General features: G+C 42.6%; 1 protein-coding gene across 4 annotated transcripts in view; it reads right to left on the bottom strand.

Annotated features, from left to right (window-relative positions):
- The window catches only part of Sema6a (semaphorin 6A), a 120,874-nt gene that overhangs the window by 33,898 nt on the left and 66,488 nt on the right, over window positions 1-20,488 (bottom strand). For all 4 annotated transcript variants that reach the window (XM_023566491.2, XM_005005198.4, XM_003473280.5 and 1 more), the window contains exons 4-11: window positions 16,736-16,796; window positions 15,716-15,778; window positions 14,895-14,996; window positions 9,896-9,986; window positions 7,104-7,223; window positions 6,351-6,439; window positions 5,245-5,462; window positions 1,457-1,588 (exon numbers count right to left, since the gene is read on the bottom strand). In XM_023566491.2, coding sequence (XP_023422259.2) covers window positions 1,457-1,588; window positions 5,245-5,462; window positions 6,351-6,439; window positions 7,104-7,223; window positions 9,896-9,986; window positions 14,895-14,996; window positions 15,716-15,778; window positions 16,736-16,796 — 876 coding nt within the window. The remainder of the gene's footprint in view (window positions 1-1,456; window positions 1,589-5,244; window positions 5,463-6,350; window positions 6,440-7,103; window positions 7,224-9,895; window positions 9,987-14,894; window positions 14,997-15,715; window positions 15,779-16,735; window positions 16,797-20,488) is intronic.

Raw genomic sequence — 20,488 nt, forward strand, 5'->3', positions numbered from 1 at the left:
TATTTTTATGTGATTTCAGTATATGAAAACTCATTATACAGGAGATTCTTCCCTAATGTATCGATTCCTTATAACTGAAAAATAATAGAAAAAATTCATTTTCACAAGAAAGTCTGTGGCAGCTGGAGTTAAGGTTTATTCCAGAAAAGTCGGGTCTGGGAAATAGCAGGCCAGGACCTGGTTTGCGTACTGGTGCAGGAGATGAGTGGGGCCATCAGAGGATCAGTATGCTGCAGGATGCTAATCCTGCCAGCCCCCTGAAAGTGTCCTGATGTTTGCAAGGACAGGCAGGAGTGCAACCCATTACCACGGGGAGAAAATCACTTTACAGTGTGGGTCCTCTTGACTGTTAGAGGACATCACCTTTCAAACAAGGAGAGAGCATCACATGCCTGTTCCCTAAAACCTGGCCCTTCCAGCTTGCTTTCCCCTCCTGCCTATCCAAGAGACAGTTAACAATTACAAGGGAGGACAGAGAGACTATCTGAGGCGACTGGGGTCGGCTTCTGCACCACGTCTGCTCTCCATAAGCAGCAGACATGAACATACATGATATTTTAGGCCATCAAGATAGCCCCCTGAACTTTCCCTTGCAGTGTGCAGTTTCATAGTTCTGACTTAGTTTAATTAAGTGTGTTGAAAGGTGTTTGAATGAGAGATGAGATTCTGGGGGAGAAAGAGGATAAAAATAAAATTAGTAAGACACTGGGCTTCCTTCCAAAGACACACAAATCCAGTGGTGCTTTTCCACAAAATGTGAATTGTGAGTGCTGTCATGAAGGTGGGGAGGCTGTGACATGAGGGATGGGTGGATGGGATTAGCTGTTTCAGCAGGAGGGGTTAGAGACCAAGAAACCTCTGAGTTGTATCTGGGCCACAGGCTTCCACGTGAGCAACATAGGGTTCTCTGCTGCCAATGGTCTCAAAACAGACCAGAACATGGGAAGCCAGAGACACCCTAATGTCTTCCATAGTAAGAGGTTTACACTGCTTTTAGCTACATTTTGGATTCAGCTCTAATCCAGCTTGTTCACAACATCTAGGAAAGTGGAAAGGAGCAACAGAAACAATCTCTCCAGCCACGAAACTTGTACAATGTACTTTGTCTCTTTGGGCCTCCACTTCCCCAACTACTGACCTACAGAGCTGAGATCAGACTGTTGCTTCACTCTTATCAATACGCTGGACGAAACATGCATCTAGAGGGTAAGTAAGCAAAATACTACACTGTCACTGTTTTACATGCACTAAGGATAACTGGCTTTTGATTAAGGGGATGAAAGGAAATGACTTTGATTAAGGAGATAAAGAGAAATAAGCCAGACAGTCTTCTACTATTGTTATGTCCCCAGTTAGCATGGGGGGCAGTGATATGCAGTTTACGGAATGTGCGCTGTCAGAGGAGCCAGCTTGTTTTCTAGACGTTTTAAATAACCAAGTAAGCGTTTGTACGTACCTGGGCTTAGGGACTCGTTCATCAGGAACTGGTGTCCAGGTAGAATCGGGAGACTTCTGTTCCTTAAATCGACCAGTAAAAACATTGGCAATGTCCAGCATGTCATAGGCACACACGGCAGACCCTGGAATGCTACAATGTGATGTTTTTGGTATTAGGAGGCCATTAACACACCAGCTGGATGACACACTCCCAAGAAATTTTCTTATCACAGACACAACCTGAATAGTGCAAATTAAGGGATCTTACTGCGTAAAGAAAGTGTTTTAGTCTATCCGATACACCTCAACAACCTTCCTGAAGAACGGGGCAGCTACTGCAAACTCAGAGAGAGAAAAAACCCTTTCATGTCTCCACTGCCTCCTGAACCACTTTTGTTCACTGAGCTGATAATAGATATTTTGTAATTTCTCTATCATCCAACAATCCGAAGATAGAAGTTTCTAGAGAATATTCTACATCTAATGTGAGTAAAAATGTGAAAGGCAATGGCTCCATTTTCTACATATCACTTGCTTATACTTTTAAGGAAATATCTATACTATGTAGAATTTCATACGAAATTCTGAGGATATGAGAATGTGAAAACTGGGGAAGGGGCATCCACACATCTTCTGTATTAGGCACTATACCTTTAAATTTTTACTTCATGCTTATTTGCCCAAGACTAAATAATTTAAGTGCATAAAACACTACCACTTTGCAAATAAAGTACTTTATCAAGTGCTAAATAATAATGACAGTAATCTCCATGTATAATTGCATCCTTGCCCTGCAGTTCTGGAAGGACTTAGGCATTTATTTTTCCATCAGTGGTGGAAAGACATAAATTATTCATTCATCCGGGTGTGCTATTTACATTTGAACCCATGTTTGTTTTTGACTATGGTTGCTACTTGATTTTGACCAAATAAATTCAATGGCAGGTACCAGCTGGCCATGAGTCTTAATCAGGCTCCAAGGTAGTGGGACATTACACAGTAGGGTTTTCCAGGTAGTGACACAGGTGCTTTGCAGTGTGGGAACATCAGTCAGGGTAGGGAGAAACTTAGCATTGATTTTGCAAATGTTATACAGCAGTGGCAGGGGAATTTTATGCCATCTTTAATTTGATAGTGCAATTATTGAAGTGTTACTGATAAAGCAAGAAACAGAGGAATAAAAAGTTTGTTTTAAACATGGTCATAGCATGAATTTTAAAATATACAGTTTATACATGTATATATTTTTCAAAGAATGAAGTTTATAAAATAGCCACCCACCATTTGCCTTTCAATTTCAGAACCAAACACTATTTACTAAATTTTGTAAGTTTTTTTTTTACATTTTCCTTTCCTAAATGTAGCAAGTTTACATATTTACCTAATGAGTTAAGAAAAGTCAGATAAATATTGCTTGAGGAATTTTAGGATGCTACCCACAATGAGTGAAGACACACTAAGGTTTTATAATCTTCCTAAGACTAGAAGCACTTTTGAAGTCTATTTTTCCTCTTTCCTCCCTTCTGTCTTCCTTCCTTTAAATCTACCCTTTATTCTTTTTTTCCACTTCTGTTCATTAACAGGTATTTATGAAATCTCTAATCTAGAGCAGTAAGTGGTCCATAAATAAGAGAGTCCTGCCTTTCTTTGGAGGCAAGCATGGTAACAACCACAAAAACTCCCAGGTAATCAATCTGTTACAGGTCGTACATGAAAGAGAGAGGCACAGTGTGGTGAGAGGTGACTGAGCTGAGATGTGAGTCCAGGGTACACGTTGGTGGGGCAGGCGGACTTGGCAGAGAGCAATGCATGAGCAGAGACTGGCATAGATTCTAGAACTGCACTTTCGCTCCAGGAGGTCATGGCACAAGCCATGTGGCAGAGGATGAGAGGTGAGATGAGCTCAGGAGGGAAGGAAGGCACATCATGAGGAACTGGTGAACCATGCCAAGAAGCTTTCATTTTCTTCACAGCAAAGAGGGTCCTTTCGAAGATTGGAAATCATCCGCCATAGCCCAGTTTGATGTGTGGATGAGAATGGAGGGGTGAAAGGGGGGCGGAATCAGGGGGAGTAAAGCCAAAGCAGGAAAACGGTTTAGAGATGAAAATGGGTGTGTATATTTTAAAAGTGGAAATTAAATAACCATTTTTTCAATTTTACTGAACAAATATGATTTCTCAGACTCCGTAAGCATTGCTATGGCACTAAGGAGCTATTACTTAAGGACCACTTAAGGAAATACTTTAAAGGAAATATCTATACTATGTAGAAATTCACTGAGGCTTTTATTGGTTATGGTTTTGTTTTGGAACCATGGATTGAACTCAAGACCTTGAGTTTGCCAGGCAGGCACTTATGCTGCTGAGCTAAATCCCCAGCCCCTTCACTGAGATTTTAAATCAAAATGTAATCTATACTTTCAAAATACCAAAGAAAATCCCTCAAACTAAAAGGTGTGCTCTTAAATTCCACTGGTTCCTTTCATGTACTTAGAGTATGCTTGCTACTGCGGATATTTCTTAGCGAGCACTTACAAAAATACTTTAAATGGAATATAAGTTATAGGAACCCACACCTTAAAAAAAAAAAAAAAGAAGAAAAACAGAAATCCGAAAATCAGCAGGAAATGTTTGACTCTTACCCTCCATGTAATTGAGGGACATGAGTTTGTCCTTCTGCTGCTGTGCTCTGAGCTCTATCCAAGTCTTGAGCAGTTCTTTTTAGATTCTATCCCCTAATCTCATCATTCTATGTCTGTCACGTAGGCATTCACTGAGTTCTTAAAAGTCTTTGTAAAAGATATAATCAAGGCAAAACAGCATTTTCCTAGGGGAAGATACTCCGTGTGGAATACACAATGATTCTGCATTGAACTGAAAACAGGGTGCGTTCAGATTTCTTGCCTATGTCCAGTTGTATGATCATTTTCACCCAAGAGCACCAGGGATGAGATTTTATTGGCTTAACAGAGAGCTGAGCACCAGGCAGAGACACTAACACTTTCCTTTTATTCTGTAATCTTTACACATTTTCACTGCCTGGGAGCAATTAGTGTGCCACTTTATTGTCTGAAGTCTTAGCTTAACAAACACAAAAACAGGAGCAAAGTGGCTGACACTGAATATTCCTAGTACAGTATCTGATGACTAATAAAGACGGACTGTAGCCCTCCAGGGACAGTGGTGCTGGGGTTGAGATCTGAGCCATGACCCAATTTGTTGACTGAGGGCGCGGAAAACCAACTTTTTGAACAGGGTAATAAGTAGAACCCCCAGCTAGGATGCTTCATAGATTCATTTGAATCCTAAATTCACACTGTAGCATTGTTATAAATTTCCAGTTTCTGCTTCAAAATGGAAGATCTCAGAGACAGAAATCCTACAAGTCAAATGGAGAGTTAGATGCTCATAAGAAAGCGACAAGAGAAGCCTTCCTGGATCCAAATCTCCTCCTCCTCAGCTAACCAGGTCATAATATATCTTGAGCTCAGTCTTCAAATGTAGAAAGAAGACAATAACATTTAGTTTCCAGGGCTACTGGAAGAATTTACAAATAGCACATATAAATTATATGCCAGTCATATATAGAAGATATCATATTATTTATGTCCCATAAAACCATACTTTAATAGTGCTTATAAAGTCTAATTAATTCACTGATGAAAACTAAGTGTTGAGTGCTTCTTAGTTACAAACAGTGAACAACAATTTTCAGTCAGTTACAAATATTATGTATCAGGAGAGAAGCCCTGGGGAAAAGGAAGCCAGAAAGAACCAATTAGGTCAAGATTCCCAGGGCATGGGTACCTGTTATAAGGTGTAGAAAAGGTTGCCAGGACAACATCGCGGCCATTAATACGGATCACGTCTGTAACTGCCTGGAGTATATTGAAATAAAAATGAGAGTCTCCAGGAACTGAGCAGTTCAGGCGAGCCTTCAGGAAAGATGTCCACTGCTTCTCCAGGACTCTCTGAGAGCCTCCCATGTCGTTCTTACACACCTGAGCCACTCTAGGGAAAACGACCTGTGGAGGAAAAATGTAAAGGGAGAAGGAGATGCTGTCATTCCTTGCGAAGATCTTGGCAGAATTTGCCTTTCCTTGACAACAGAAACAGAACAACAAGGTGCTTAATTTAATATTGTGTTTCTAAAATCAGTGGGAAAAAAAAGAAAAGAGGAAAACTCAGCACTGGAACAGCATGTTTTAAAAGATAAGACTATGGCATTTAATACAGAGCCATAAATTCTTCAGGGAATCAGCTCCCAGCCACACAAACTCATTTCCATACAGACTGCTTAGCTTTTTATTTCCTCAAACAAAAGCACACTTTGTATGCACCATAGCTGCCATCCTTCCCGGCTGCCTCTAGGGCCAAATCTCAGAATCTCATACTCCGAGTGTGAGCTCCTCTGACTAACTGTGTGAGCCACCCCTGCATTTTATGTGTGCCCCCTGAGTTGGTGACCCTGACCTAATCTCTGGTGAAAATAACTGAAATAGACATCTCCTAACTGTTCTATTGCTTTTTGCAATAAAGAGAAAAGATCAGATTGTTTGCATAAAGATACTGGATATAGACTCTCCCTGCGGAGTAACTCAATTAAGAAAGAAAACTACCTGGAAATCATACGTCAAGATGCCCGGAATTCAGTATGAAATCAACCAAACATCTGTCAGATTTTCAACAGAAATATGCAAAAAGTTCCCTGGGATTCCTTACTGTTCTGAAATTCCTATGGAGCTTCCAGAAAACTCAGTGTTTCCCTTTTGCCCAATCTTAACTATATCTTCTCAAAATGATGACCATGTGTGCTGACCTGCAGCTTGCATTTCAAGGTCATTCAGAATAATGTTGATTTGAAAGGTTGTTTCTAAAATGTCCCAAAGGGAGCCAGGCCACCGTCCCCTTACCTTTCCCATGGTGTTGTATTCCACTGCGATTTCCCTGAAGAAGAAGTAAATATAGTCTCCATAGTCCACTGCTTGGACAAAGTATGGTTCTGCAGACAAATGGATACTTTGAGATGTTACATGGCATTCAAAGAATTTTAATCAAGTTGAAACAAATACACGCTATTAATTAAAAGCATATAGCTCTTAGGCATCTGGTGAGCACTAACCATTTCCAATGACTTCACACATGCGAGTGCTACTGATTTCAGAAGGTGTTCAAGCTTACAAATTATGTTTCAGAAGCTCTGCAGTCAACAATAAAGAGCAAGCGAGTTCTGCAGATTTCTGTGATTTCACTTTCCACAATGGAATGTCCCTGTCACAGAGAGGAGTTTGTACACTGCCCCGTCACCCTGACTCATGCAGGGCAGTGAATCGCTTCTTTCCTGCTCCCCTCCACCTTCCATCCCCTGCCCGCTTTCATGAATGAACTGCTTAGTTCTTTTCTTGCGGGACGCTGAAATGAGAGTCTGAGGCAGGGAAATATGAATGTAATGCATTCTATTGTGGCACTGGTAGTTGTGTTAATATTCCAGAAACTCAAGGGAAGGGAAAAGGGAGGGAAATAAATCAACTGAGGCAAAAGATGCAATTCACATGGTTGTGTCTGTCAGAACTCATTACTGAAATGAATTTACAGGCTGGCCCGTCCAGACTGTAAATCCCCACGAGCTATGTATCACCCCCTTTCTCTTCATTTTAACTGTTCACCTTTCAGCCATTTCGAATCATGCTTGACGGTCCTCAGGGTAGGGCTGTCTCCGAGACTCCGGTAAATGACAGCATCGATGGCGAGGAAGTCGGTCACTGTGGCCGAGTACAGCTTTCCATCTTAGATGAGAAAGAAAAGAGCTGAACAGGGTAAAAGCCAGACAGTGGGGGAGGGGAGTAATAAAGATATCCCCCAAATTGCTTTCTGACATCAGGCAAATGAGAGAGGACAACTGGGAAAAATCCAAGAGTCGCTAGGAAAAGACTTGGCCCACATTGCTAACCATTTTAAATTGGGATCATGAGAGATGAAACATTTTTCATTTTTAAATTGCATGGCAATTTTTCTAAGCACAGGCAGCTCAGGGAACAGAGTAAATGCAAAATGTTGTTTGCTTCACTTGATTAGATGGGCTCTGACCGAAATCTCAAGGCCAAGGACCCTGGGACACTTCTGTTGTCACCATCCCATGACAAACTGGATTAGCTGGGGGAAACACAGGAGCTGATGTTATCTGCGTACATCCAGAGACTTTAGGGGAGTCCTCATCTTGAAGAAGTGGGGAATCGAGAGAGGGCTCCAAAGCAGGAAAGGGCTCACTCAGTTACTTCTGTCCTGAGGGTCGCCCTTGCCCTTTACCCCAGGGGTCAGCCATCCTGGAGCCCTGCCAGCCTAGATTATTTACCTCAGGACTTCTAAAGTCACCAACTGAAAATATTCTGATATACAAAAGGCCAAAGCAAAGAGGAAAGGGGAAGGAGTGAAGCTCAATCTAAATGGCTTTTCAAGGATTCATGCTTTGGGGAGATTTGCTTATGGGTACACTCAAGCCAGAAGAGAATGAAGAAGAGTGAAGATTAGTTCCTAAATCTTTTGGATGATTTCTGGCTTAGTAAACACTGTCTATAAATTCCCAACTGGGATGTTGAAAAATAGCAAAGTCTACGTATATGACATAGAAACAATAATTACAGCTAAAATAAAAAAAATATTTCTTTGATTTTTAATGGATTATACATCTCCACTAATTATATGTCAGCAATTTTAGTACTCAAATTTTTCCACATTAAGCTTTGTTGTTGTTGTTGTTGTTTTTTAAAAAAGCTTATCCAAATATACCTAAGCAAAGTCCTTGATGTCTATTTTTGCTCTTAACTCAAATTTGGTCAGAATCAAGTTAGAGCTACCATGAGAGCTATATTATCAACAGTTACGTATAAAAGACTGTTGTCAGTTTGGGTGAAATTGAACTTCAGACACAAATATTTTCATAGACAAACATTTATCTATAAATCTCAACTTTTCTCATGGCATAAATATTCTATATTCTTATAGCCCCAAGTCAGACAGATATACCTAGGTCGTAGGGAACAGTGTGAGGGTGGGAAGGAGGGTGGGCTATGGTGATGGTTATTCCCCAAACTGCTCTTCTGGACTCTTTTTACAATCAACACCAGAGCTTTACTTGTAAAGCAGAACACTCCTCTAACACTCTTCACACTACCGAGTTGCAGTGAGGATCTTCCACTACTGATGGCTAAGCTTTTATGAGATTTCAAGCATTACAAAGAGAAACTACTCAAATATGTCACTCGGACACGGGGAAAGTCATAGTCTTATCCCACTTGGCATGCTCTTTGTAGCTCCTGGAATATTGGCAGCCTTATTAAACACGTTGCCTTTTCTTCCCTTTACCTCAGACCACAGGAAGTCCTATTTTTAATTTACGGTGAAATTAAATGGCTCCCCTACAGCTCACATCCCCCAAGGCACCAATTTATGGGTGTCCCAACTGTCACAGAGGTGTTCTAGTGCTGCGTGTGCACTTGGGAATGTGCTTAAGCCCTCTTGACCTTGGCCTTGCTGGTCTGTGAGGCTGGGGATCCTGATAGTCCTGCTCCCCAGCAGTGCTGTCCTTTCCCTTAGTGGGAGGACCGAAGGACATTTTCTTTCTCTACAAGCTGTCGCTGCAGGCCCACAAGTCAGTGACACTGAGCTATGAAGTTCAAAGAGCCTGGAACTGATCTTTCATCATCAAAGCCTGAAAGCCCATTCTGCTAGGATGTGCCAGATTTTAGCTTCTGTGGTAGGAATTACATCTAAGTGCCTTATTCCATTCTATAGCAATAACCATTGTAACAACATTTCTCTCTGTGCCCACCTACACATACACAGCTGATAATGGATCCCTAAATAAATTCCTGATTAAAACATACACAAAATAATCCCACTAACTCTGAAAATGGTATTTTATTAGCTACATCTTTATATCTTCTGTAGTGGAAGGAAGGGATAAGTGTGGAAGTGTTTTCCACTAGTCACCACGACCTCGGGCCAGAGACAGGTACACAGGTGTGTCTTCTACCTAGGTCAATGATATCTGAAGTATTTGCTGTAACCTTGTGGGTGAAGGGCCTCACTCTTTTTTGTATCCAAGAGGATGTTGTTGAATCAAACCAACCTCAAATTCTGATGCCTCAAACATTAATCCCTATGGGAGATTTGAGATGACAGTTCCTATGATCTGAGCCCAAACATGCCACCACAGCCAGTGTTATGTAGCCACTCTTCTCTGAAGGCATGAGAGCATGGATAAGTGTGGTGAAGGTTTCTTTTGAAGCAGATGTACAGTTTCCATACTAATTTTAAACAGCAAAGACTCCTTAATTACAGGATTCTCTGGAGAATCAAAGTACAACTGTGACAGTACGAATCCTCCAAAGCAGATTCTCAGTGACAGGCTGAAACACGCACAAGCAAATGCAGTGAGAGAAGAAATCAGGTCCTTTACCTGCAAACAGTGCAACGTTGGCATGTTTGGCATCGTAAGGGCATCTGGCCATTCCACTAAATTCATCCCCATAAGGTTCCAGAGTATCGATCTAAATAAAATAATGGAACTTAATTTATAAACAACCACCAACAAGCAGTAACTTCAACTCATACTTTTAAAGCATGTAATGTGCAAAATGATTCATAGGCATGCTTGCAAATAATCCTTGTTCATGCCCCCTGGGCACTGAAGAAATTGAGGTTGATCAAGATTAAGTCAACTGACTAAGATTCTATGCAAGAGTCTGAAAGTTGGTCATGACTGCTTGACTTCCAACCCTTGCAGTGCAGATTTCCATCCCCAATGGAATGAGCTGAAAGAAGCATTCTAACCCAAGGAGGTCTGAAGCAGTCACTGAGAAAATCTACCTGCCCTAGTTATCTGCTGAGTCGTGAACTTGATAGAGAATGACCTCAGGTTTTGTTTTTGTTTTGCCTGATGACTCCTATCTTTGTGGGTTAAATCCCCATAGAAGACATTGGAATTTTTTCCCTCCTCTGGTTGATGGCAAAACAGCATACCAGCAGCAAGGTACAAAATCACAGATGCAAGCAGAACTCAGGCAGTCTCTACAGCAACTTGAGAATCATGGGGTGATAGTTTTGAGACATGGCCCAGTCCACACTGAGGGACTCACACAGGCCAAAGGCAATGAGAGGAGGAGGCTCTGTGTAAGGTATACCTACCAGTGTCCAATCCACGGCTTGTTTTGTGCTAGAAGTTACAAGTGCCCTCAAATGAGTTCTGTTTGGCTAAGTAGGTACATGGGGAACAGTCCCAATTTAAACAAATTTTTACATGAAAACTTGGATTTCTTGCTTCTTTTGCACCAGTAGAAAAGTTAATTCATTCTTTCTTAACCAAGTGATCATTATTCATCTGTATTACTCTGTAGGTGACAAATGTATAACCCTGTAGGTGTCTGTGGGTAGGTGAAACTTTGCTGGGAGCTTACCAGGCTTCATTTCCCGTTCTTACAGATCACCTTCAAGTGTATTTACCATCCCACATGAACACTGACTACGCAATGGCCATGGATACGGTGTAAGGCTCTGAGCTGCTTCTTGGGCTTTTCGCTGTAAGCCCCTTAGGACTCTGTGTCTTGTTCGCTTTCATTATCTCCCACCCAGATACGATGGAGCCAAGGACCAGGGGATGCAGAGCTCCAAGCAGGACACAGGCTAGCCTTCTATTCCCTCATGAACACTTGAGGGTGGTAGCACTGACAGAGGCTGTCCATCCTCTGTCCATCTTGACCAGTCACTTAGTCGCCTTCCTTCTCTGAGAACTCTTCTTGAAATGTAAAATCTCACTCCTGTGAGTCCACAAAATGACCTCCCTATCCCATTACAGCCATCAGTGGTTCCACCCCCTTTGTAATTTGAGACATTTTGTTCATCACCTAGAAGCTGCACAGTTTGATTACAGATTTGAAAACTGAAATGACCTAAATCTAAAACAGCAAGCACTAGTGCTAAAGAGAGACCTACAGAAAGGCTGTCAGCAGGATGCCGAGCTCTGGGGCCACCAGCGTTGTCCAATGAGTTGTGCCTTTTGCCCTGAATTCCCATTTCACAGATGTGAAAAATCTTCCTACCTCACCACGATGAGATGGCTTCTGATGGAGCCACCATTTCCAAAGGGAGTTGAGAATCACATCAAATATGTATTTAAAATATGTGTCTTTAGGGGAAAGGTAGCCAAGCAGACATCCTTTAAAGAAGTGTGCTCTTCCCCCGATTCTTCAGGAAAATCTTTTATGAACGCTTCTTTCTCCCAGCAAGAGTCCTGTGTTGAGCTGTGTCAGACTCTGCAGTGTGTTGCTCCAGCAATTATTCCGAAATGACGCTGAGCACACAGTGATGCAATGGAAATGCCCTTGCCCCAAGCAGGCATGTGCTAATCCTGGCAACAGAGAATCAACATTCCAGGGAGAGGGATGTGTGTGTGTGTGTGTGTGTGTGTGTGTGTGTGTGTGTGTGTGTGATGTACCTACTCCTGTAACAGTGGTTCCCAATGAGTTCTGTTTGGCTAAGTAGCCAATCAGAGACAGGAAGCAGGGAAAACTTAACTTGTAGGTTTGTCACTTTGGGATGGTCCAGAAACAAAGTGATGCCCTGGTGAAATCCTTGTTCCCTGCGGGAAGAACTAATCCTTGTGATAGTCATCAACTCTCAGACCTAACAGCAGTGCCTGGAAAAGCAAATCACCAGAGGGCACAGATAATTACCCACCACACAAGCCTGACTGGGGCAGGAAGTTCATAAGGTTCAGGGCACAGGAAGAACAAGGCACGAAGATGCGGGGTGGAGGCTCTAAGGGTTGGCCTTCCAAGTGCCTCTCCAATTGATCTTACTTCAGCTTCCTTTTGTAATAAAAACCATAATAAATCAGGGTGCAGCAAAGGCAAAGATTGATAATTTGTCACTTTCCTGTTTCTAGTTACTCGAATTCAGTGGGTACTTCTGTGCCAGGATGAGACCTGGGCTTTTCCTTTGAATCTTGGGTACTGACCTGTCGATAAGAAGCACTTAAGAAAGATGTCATTCTCCCTGCAGCCCAATATATTGCATCCCATATCACCAGTGCCCAGAGCCTAAGATAATACCTTTCTGCACAATGCCCAAGTTTCTCTTAACCTCACACAGGCCTTGGCACATAGGGCCTGGGTATGAATGATGTCTCACATGTGTCTTCAGAGAAGCCCAGGCTTCTGAACGTATCTCTATGAGTGTAGCTAAGGCAAGTGAGGACCACAGCACTCCATCAAGGTGAGGCACCATGAGAGACAGAATACCCGTAATGTAGAAAAGAATAAGATAGACCCCTTTTGGCCCGTGGAGCACAGTGCCAAGAAAACTTCTAATTTGTCATAGAAGATAGCTTTCCTGCTAGAGAATACCTTGGCACGTGTGAGAATATTCATCTTAATGATACCTAAACAACACCAACGGGAGTGGATTACTGAAGGGAAGAATTAAAGTTGAAACTAGCTGTTTGCTGCCACTGGTGAGAATAAACGCTGGGCTGGGGGAGCTGCCTCTGTTATGACTGGATAGACTTATTTTAAAATTTGATCTTTTGTTAATAGTGGACATTTTAGTCTAATTTTGATTTTTAAAAAATGTCACAAATAATCAAATTTATCTTAGTTACTGCATGTGGGGTGCTCCCTTGTGCCTGAGCCGTGTACCTCACTGGCCTCCCCTCCCCTGGCCCTGCTGGCCCTCCCCCCAGCCTAAGCAGGAAGAGGAGCAGCAGGGTGAGATGGACCACCCTTTTTTGCCTCTGCCAAGAGGAGGCTGGTTCTGTTGGGGCGCGCATGGGCTTGGACTCCAGCGGTCATTGCTTTTCTACTCTCCACACCTGTTACAAACGTTTTACTTCATGATGATAAAACCCAAATTTCTCCTTTCTCCCCACATCTCTCCCAAAGCCCTAGCTAAACATCTCAGTTCCTGCCCCACTGGCATCACCCCATCCCCATGCAAGATACACTCATGACGTGTGGAGCACCCACCCTTCCTGTGCCCCCACCTTGTGATGGCTTGTTTATTTCCTGTCTAAACTGGTGGCGGCTCCATCTGTCCACTCCCTGAGAGATAGCCTAGCAGTCCTTCTTGGCTCCTGTCCCTCTCTCGTTTTGTGCTCCTTATCAATTATTAAATCTTCCTGGTTTCTGTCACAGGAGAAGTTCCTGAATCCATTCTTGTCCTTTCATCCTGAGGGCTATGTCCTCCTCCCGCCTGTTCCTGCTGTCACTTGCCACTTCAGTTCAGCAGCTCAGCTTAGGGAAGCTCCTCTCTCCTGTGGTGCTTTAACTGTTCATGCCGTCATCCCTACCATGGACACTTTCCTTCACATCACTAACCTCTATGATCCTTTAATACAGAGACTAGGGATTACCTTGCTTCTGATTTATCCCATACAAACTAAGCACTCGTTTGGGAGCACTGCATGAGGTTCTGGATAGTCACAGATGTGATCCCTGCCCTCATGGAACCTCTGGGCTTCTTACAGGCCAGAAGTGTGTGAGAACAGCAGGGGAGGGCTCTGCAGAGAACCATCCACCTCCCTCCCACGACACGCTCACCCACTCGCCATCTTGGTCTCCTGTAAGGGTCCACGTGTTGTGCTTCATGATTCTCAGTACTATGTCACCAGCAATCCTATGGAGTTAAGCCTTTCATTCTCCCTGTCTAGCTTCCATAAGGGTGAAGGCCTTCTCTTTGCCTTCATGACTTCAGTGCCTGGCCACAGTCACAGAAACTTGTAACACGTTTGCCGAGCAAAAATTGGCAGCAGGATGAAGGGACAAGGAAAGCTAAGAGATGTGACGTGTGAACTCGGGCCACTGCTGCTCTGCTTGTGCTGCTGCCGAGCTCCTGGCTTTATCAGCTGCGTCTCAGCTAACCACATTTACTAACTTCTTTTTTTTCCGTGCATAAAGACTACAGTAAAGCAGGTCATGCTCAAGTAAGCTGAGTGCTAAATGGAATTAAATTCCACTGCTCTTGAAAATCTTACCAACAGGGAAGGCTACAGTTTCAAATAGCAATCTTTTGCAATACTTTTTAGAATAGGAATCCCTCACCAATTAAGTGTGTTTTTGTGCTCAGGAGAGACTGTGGTGGCAGAGAGAAAGAGAAAGAGAGAGGGGGAAATCCACATGGCCTTCCCACGTGGTAGGTCTGCGGTCCTCCTGAACAATGAAGAATAGGGTCTCACCGAAACTACCTTGCCTGGTTGCTCCTAACAGATGTGTCAATCAATCCTGAGCAAACAGGAAACTCAGAAGCTGGCGTGGGATCACTCAGGTGGAGCAACGCATCAAGCTTCTAAGTGAAAAGGACCCAGGTGGTATTAAATTACCCCTCTTCGGTAGCCGCAGGTACAATCACAGTAAATGATGAAATACCTCCTGCTTGTGAGGCTCCAGCAGACAAATGGCATTTACCTTATAGTTCCTGCAGGCAGGGTTGAAAGCGTTGGTTCCACAGACAAACAAGGTATCATCATTTTTCTTTAGAAGAACTTTAATAAAGTTGTGACACTCATCCTAAAACAAAATAATTCAGACTGTTTTGCTTCAAGTCCATTCAACACAAAAACCTACTCATTGCTGTATACCGACATCTGTACACGGCGAGGATGGCAGCTCGGGAGCTCACCGGGTTAATGTCTGGGTTGCTCCTGGCATTCTTCAAAAGAAGACGCTGACAACAGCTGTTGTTTCAGCAGTAAATAAAAACATGGCGCGGACTGGAAAGAGTTCTTATTTTATATCACAAAAAGAAGGGGCTACAGGGCCACCTTCCCCTTGTATTATTACATTTTAACCCCAGATGCTGCAGAGCCCCTTGCCATACAAGGCTTCTGGTTGAAGCATCTTTATGTTGTTATATGACCAAAGACACGTAAGTCTGCCTGTCTGCCACAATCTTTTATGAGTGTGTCCCCAGACTCCCGGAGGGCCCCGGCCCGGAGCTGGACCGTGGGAGAGAACAGGCCCTCAGAAGACTCAGGCAGCCGTTTTGTGTCCATAATCCCAAGTGCTCACAAGGGGTGCATGACGCAGTCCCAGCAGCTGTTGTAATGTTTCATCACATTAAAAGCAAACTATTTTTGTAAATTAAAGCCTTCAATAAGTTGATGGAAAAAGCAATTACTGGGGAAAAGGGAATAGCTCAATGCATTCTACATCACAGACTATGCTGGAGGTAACCGTCAAAAACTTAACCCATAGTGGCAGCTGCAGGAGGAATGAAAATTGCCTACCTTATGCTTTCCCTTCATCCTGCATGTGTCTACATCAGCCTGTCTAGATTTCCATGTCAGTTTCTACAGGGATCAAGAAAGAAATCAATTAGAGACCAGAGGTTGGAGCATTTGATTTTAGAAGTAAAAGTTCCCTTGGGGATACCAGAGGCTAAATGTATATTTATTGAAAGCTTCCCACACCCTTTCTTCATGATTAATTCACCAAAACAACAAAAGAGGAAACATGGAAACACTCATTTAATTTTGAACCCCTATCTATTCATTAAATTGGCCTTCTCGGAGGTCAAGATAGAGGAGAAAGGGAAGAAGAAACAGTAGCCCAGAAATTTCATATCAAATACCCAAATTAACTTGCTAAACTATGCTCATCTTGATAAAATGTATGCTTTTGCCCTTTCCTTTCCATTCCTCAATCAATTTGTGTAAAGAAGATTTTGTTCTTAAAACACGAAAGTTATTTCTTTAAACATAAAAGGGACAATCACTTCAGGTGGGCAACTTTTAGCTCAGGTTGTGCTCCTTCCTGTAAAGAAGGGATCTTCTACGATACGGGTTTCATGAACTAAAACATCTTGTGGAATGATAAAGGACGCTTAGGTTGGACTTCATCTAAAATTCATAATTACCAAATTCCTGAACCACAGTGATCAAATCAAACTCAATATTACAATTTACATAGAAACACTATCACCAAAACACGGATGGGACAAAATTTCACTTCCAAACATTATTTTTTCCTGGACAAATGTGGCAATATTCTACTGGGGGATTTTAGAAACTTCCCAATGTCCAAAATGTACATGCATACACTGATCCATAAAATATGACATACTTGTTTCTGAACACATATTAAACCTGAGTGCCCTCCCAAATCAAGGTTTCAAAAAGCGTACTTGTATTGGCATTTACAAATTAGCATTAGCCACATCATCTTGACCAATGCATTTAATATACATATTCTCTTCAAAAATTATCCGGATTTTTCCAATTTAGAAAGATGGTTTTGAAACAACTTACTTTGCTACAGTAAATCTCTTCTGTGTGGGATGTGTCTATATCAACAGTATAAATATGATCCCTAGAAACAAAGAAAGGTTAACACAAGGTCAAATGCAGGAGTCCAGAACATTTATTTTCTATTGAAACAGTTATATCTCATTCAGCACAGATAAGTTTGTACCCGTGTTTTTTGAAAAACAAGCCATCCACTTGCTAGACACACTTGCTGGATCACATTTAGCTCCTCCTGATACATCACAGCCTCTGGTTCTATGGTTCTCCTTTTATGAAACCTTCAAGTAGTCACTGTTTCTCTAACACCAGAACTACAATCCTAGAATACCCAGAGCTCCAGTGGGGGAGTGCTGGGGCCGGAACACAGACAGCCATTAGCTTTTTCAGTATCTGCAAACCACGTCCCAAACACTTGGCACTCAACACACCATATTTGTTCATCAAAGGAGCTAGCAGAAAGCGGTTCTCCACCATCTCTCTTTGGAAAACACATTTTCAGCCTTGGCTTTGATGATTTGATGGACAAGATGGGAGATGATACAGGTAAAATTACTCCCAGGAGTCACTCTTTTCTTCCCAAGATGATGTTCAATTAAAGTCTAAAATGTTCTTCAGCTAAAGTTTACACCTCTTGCTTCTGTTCACCTTCCTGTTTCGCTGAGAAATGAGTTGTCTTTATAGTTGCCTGCCAATCTCCCCTTCGAAGGAGAGAAACAGAATCCGCAGCTCAGGTGTGGGACTATATTTAAACCTCCCCTTCTGTGTGAGCAGAGCACAAGGGCGTTTTTGTCTAGAATTCAGACAAAATAAAAGAAAAGCAGTACGCTCAATGGAGGAGATGGGGGCCAGTGAGGGAAGCCAAAGGGCGGCTCATTTTCCCTTGAAATAACATTGACTTTTTCTAAAATGCAGGAAGTCCTGGGGCTGGAAAATTACCCGCAGCTTTAAACCAGGACCTCAAGGCCTCCCATGCAGACTTTCCAACCCCTTCATCACTTAGAAGGAAGGAGGAGGTGGGGAGAAAAAAGGAATTATTCACAGGATTCTTATATATGCCCATACATGACTGCTGTGTATGTATGTATACAGTTCTTCAGAAAAGTCTGCTTCTGTTTTTTAAGGAAAGGACCCAGAGAAAATAAAAAGAAGCTTTTCACATGAAAAGGAGGGGGCAGGGCTGTCAGCTTACAAAATTCCTTGCCTGCTGCTGAACTGCGTGACAGGATGAGAGAGAGAGAGAGACAGAAAGAGAGAGAGAGAGAGAGAGAGAGAGAGAGAGAGAGAGAGAGAGAGAGATATGGACTGATGGACAGACAGACGGCGGAGAAGGGGAATAAGAGCCTGTTTTGTAAACTGCTGCACTGGGAAGCTTCTGCAAGCTTGGGTAGGATGCCAGAATTACCCTGCCCTTTACTTTCAAGGCACTTTATTGCATTCGTTTATTACTTGTTTGACTTTATAGGGCTGCTGTGGTCAGGCACATTATTGGAGTGGAATTGCCTGTGACTTTGGTTTCAGGTCTGAGATGACTCTGGGCTTCTTCTTGCCCTGCCTCTCCTCAAAACTGAAGCAGGAGCTGAATATATGAATCCTAAATTAACAACTGATTAATATGCACTGGCAACTCCTCAGAAAGCTCTCGAATTGCCCCATTTTGGCATGGCCTGTTTATGTTAATTAGTAGTATAGAGATTAAAAAGAAAAAAAGAGTTTGCAAAGTAGACAATACTAAAAAATAAAAGGAACTGAAAGGAGTTCTTGCCTCCTACCCTCCCTCAGCCCCAAGGTTCTGGATGGGATTTGGCTTTTGATTGCTGATACCAATTGTCTGAAGGAAGGGTAGCCTTTTAAAAACAGAATTGCATGAATGAAATCCCCTTTTGAATAAAGGCAATCTTTTTTAATATCTCAAAGATCACACAGCCCCGGGCAAGCAGAAATAGTACTTAACAGTCAAACATAATCTGGGGTGGGGACGAGGGTGGTCCACAATTTCCCAAGTGTACAGTCCAAGAGAACACTGCTGCTTTTCCCGAATTAAATTATGTGAATACAAACTGATTTAATCCGACTACCTCTTCCCCTCCACCCCACACCACAGAATTGCATTCCTGTGCCTGGCGTCTTGGGGGATGATTTTAACTTTGAATTGTGTTACTGGCTGCCTAGGAACCCAGGTCTCTCAGAAAAGTGATGAGAACACCAAAATGAGAGGAACAGCCCCAACTATGGCAGCCACAGAGATCCTGGGTGAGTCTTTCTGAGTGTGGAACAAAAATCAACCTGGTCACGCTAAGTTGTCGACAAACAGAACCTTTAACCGAGTGTGTTTCATAGCTTAAAAACAACAGAGCATGGTTTTTCTACACCACCACCCCTTTCCTTGGGATGAGGAGGAGTTCGGAGGAAACTTTCTTGAGTTTAATGAGCTGGAATAATGGACACTTTTAAGCCTGTGAAGCACCTAGCTTCCTACATTTGTGCTGCCCCTGGACCTGCAGCCCTACATCTAGTCTACACCCTCAGGTATAAAGGTAGCCTGTAACACCATGTTTGTGCCCTGAAACTCCACTGCAAAGTGAACAATGCACAGAAGATTTCTCAGTTAAACTGTTTCTCACCAATCTAATATTTCATCATTTATTTTGACCGGCCTTTAGGTAATCGTGTACACATACAGTCTACTCTTGCTTTATTTCCAGAACCAGAAAAGGAACTGATAAGGTGCCGGTGGGACAGTGGGGGTAGGGTGGGGTGGGGGGGGAGCCCTGAGTCCCCAGTGCATTGGGAATGTGTAAGGATGAATACACATTTGTGATGATTGTGCTCCAGGGCGGCAGCTGTGAGAAGGGGATTACCAGGACAAAGAGTTCCAGCTCTGTTCCTCAGTGGACAGCACAGAACGGGAAGTGGTGAAGTGGTTTACAGTTTAAGGCCTTCCTTGCCCAAATCCTGCCTCTGTCATTGAGCCTAGTTATTTTCTGACTCTGTCTCTTCGATTCCTTTCCCAGGACATGGGGGAGAATAGTAGCTCCTTCTCATAGGACTGTTTCCAGGATTGAACAAATTGATATTTATAAAGGAACTTTCAACTACATTTGTAACTGACATGGACATACCAGTATGTGCTATATTTGTGAAGTAAAACATTTAAAGTGTTTTGTGTTGCTTCCTGAGCCCAAGTGTGGGTTATTCTCAGGACATTTTACACATACCTGTGGCTTTTCACTTTGCACTGCAGAGCGTCTCACCTTAAAATATCTAAGTGCTTTAAGACAATCAAGACCATTGTCATTTACCTGATCCTTACCTATCTTCACAGTCTGATATAAAGAGCACCTCTTTCTTTTTCCCCGGGTGAACATCACAGAAAAGGATCCCAGTGGCTGACCATTTGGAATTATTCTGAATAAGCCCCACATCCAAAGTACAGGGGATCATATATGGTGACACCCTAATGGACTCCATTAAGATCATCTAAGCTAACCTCTTGTTTGGCAGAGGGTGCTTACAGCCAAAGAAATCGTGATCAGGCATTAAAACAAAGCCCAAAACCATGATCCCCACTTATGCATCATTTCTACCATGCCATTTAGCCTTAAACCTGTCTAAATGACATTTTTCCAAAAGGGTGAGTGGCTCCTTTACTATATTCAAATTAGAAATTCCTCTGGAACATCCACTGTGAGCTTTCTTTGGGTACCATTGTCATTCTTTTAAAGTAATGATATACACTATGTATTTGCTGCAAAAATG

The sequence above is a fragment of the Cavia porcellus genome, unplaced genomic scaffold, assembly GCF_034190915.1.
Source record: "Cavia porcellus strain 051 isolate PalLab524CR breed Dunkin Hartley unplaced genomic scaffold, mCavPor4.1 scaffold_19, whole genome shotgun sequence".
Lineage (NCBI taxonomy): Eukaryota > Metazoa > Chordata > Mammalia > Rodentia > Caviidae > Cavia > Cavia porcellus.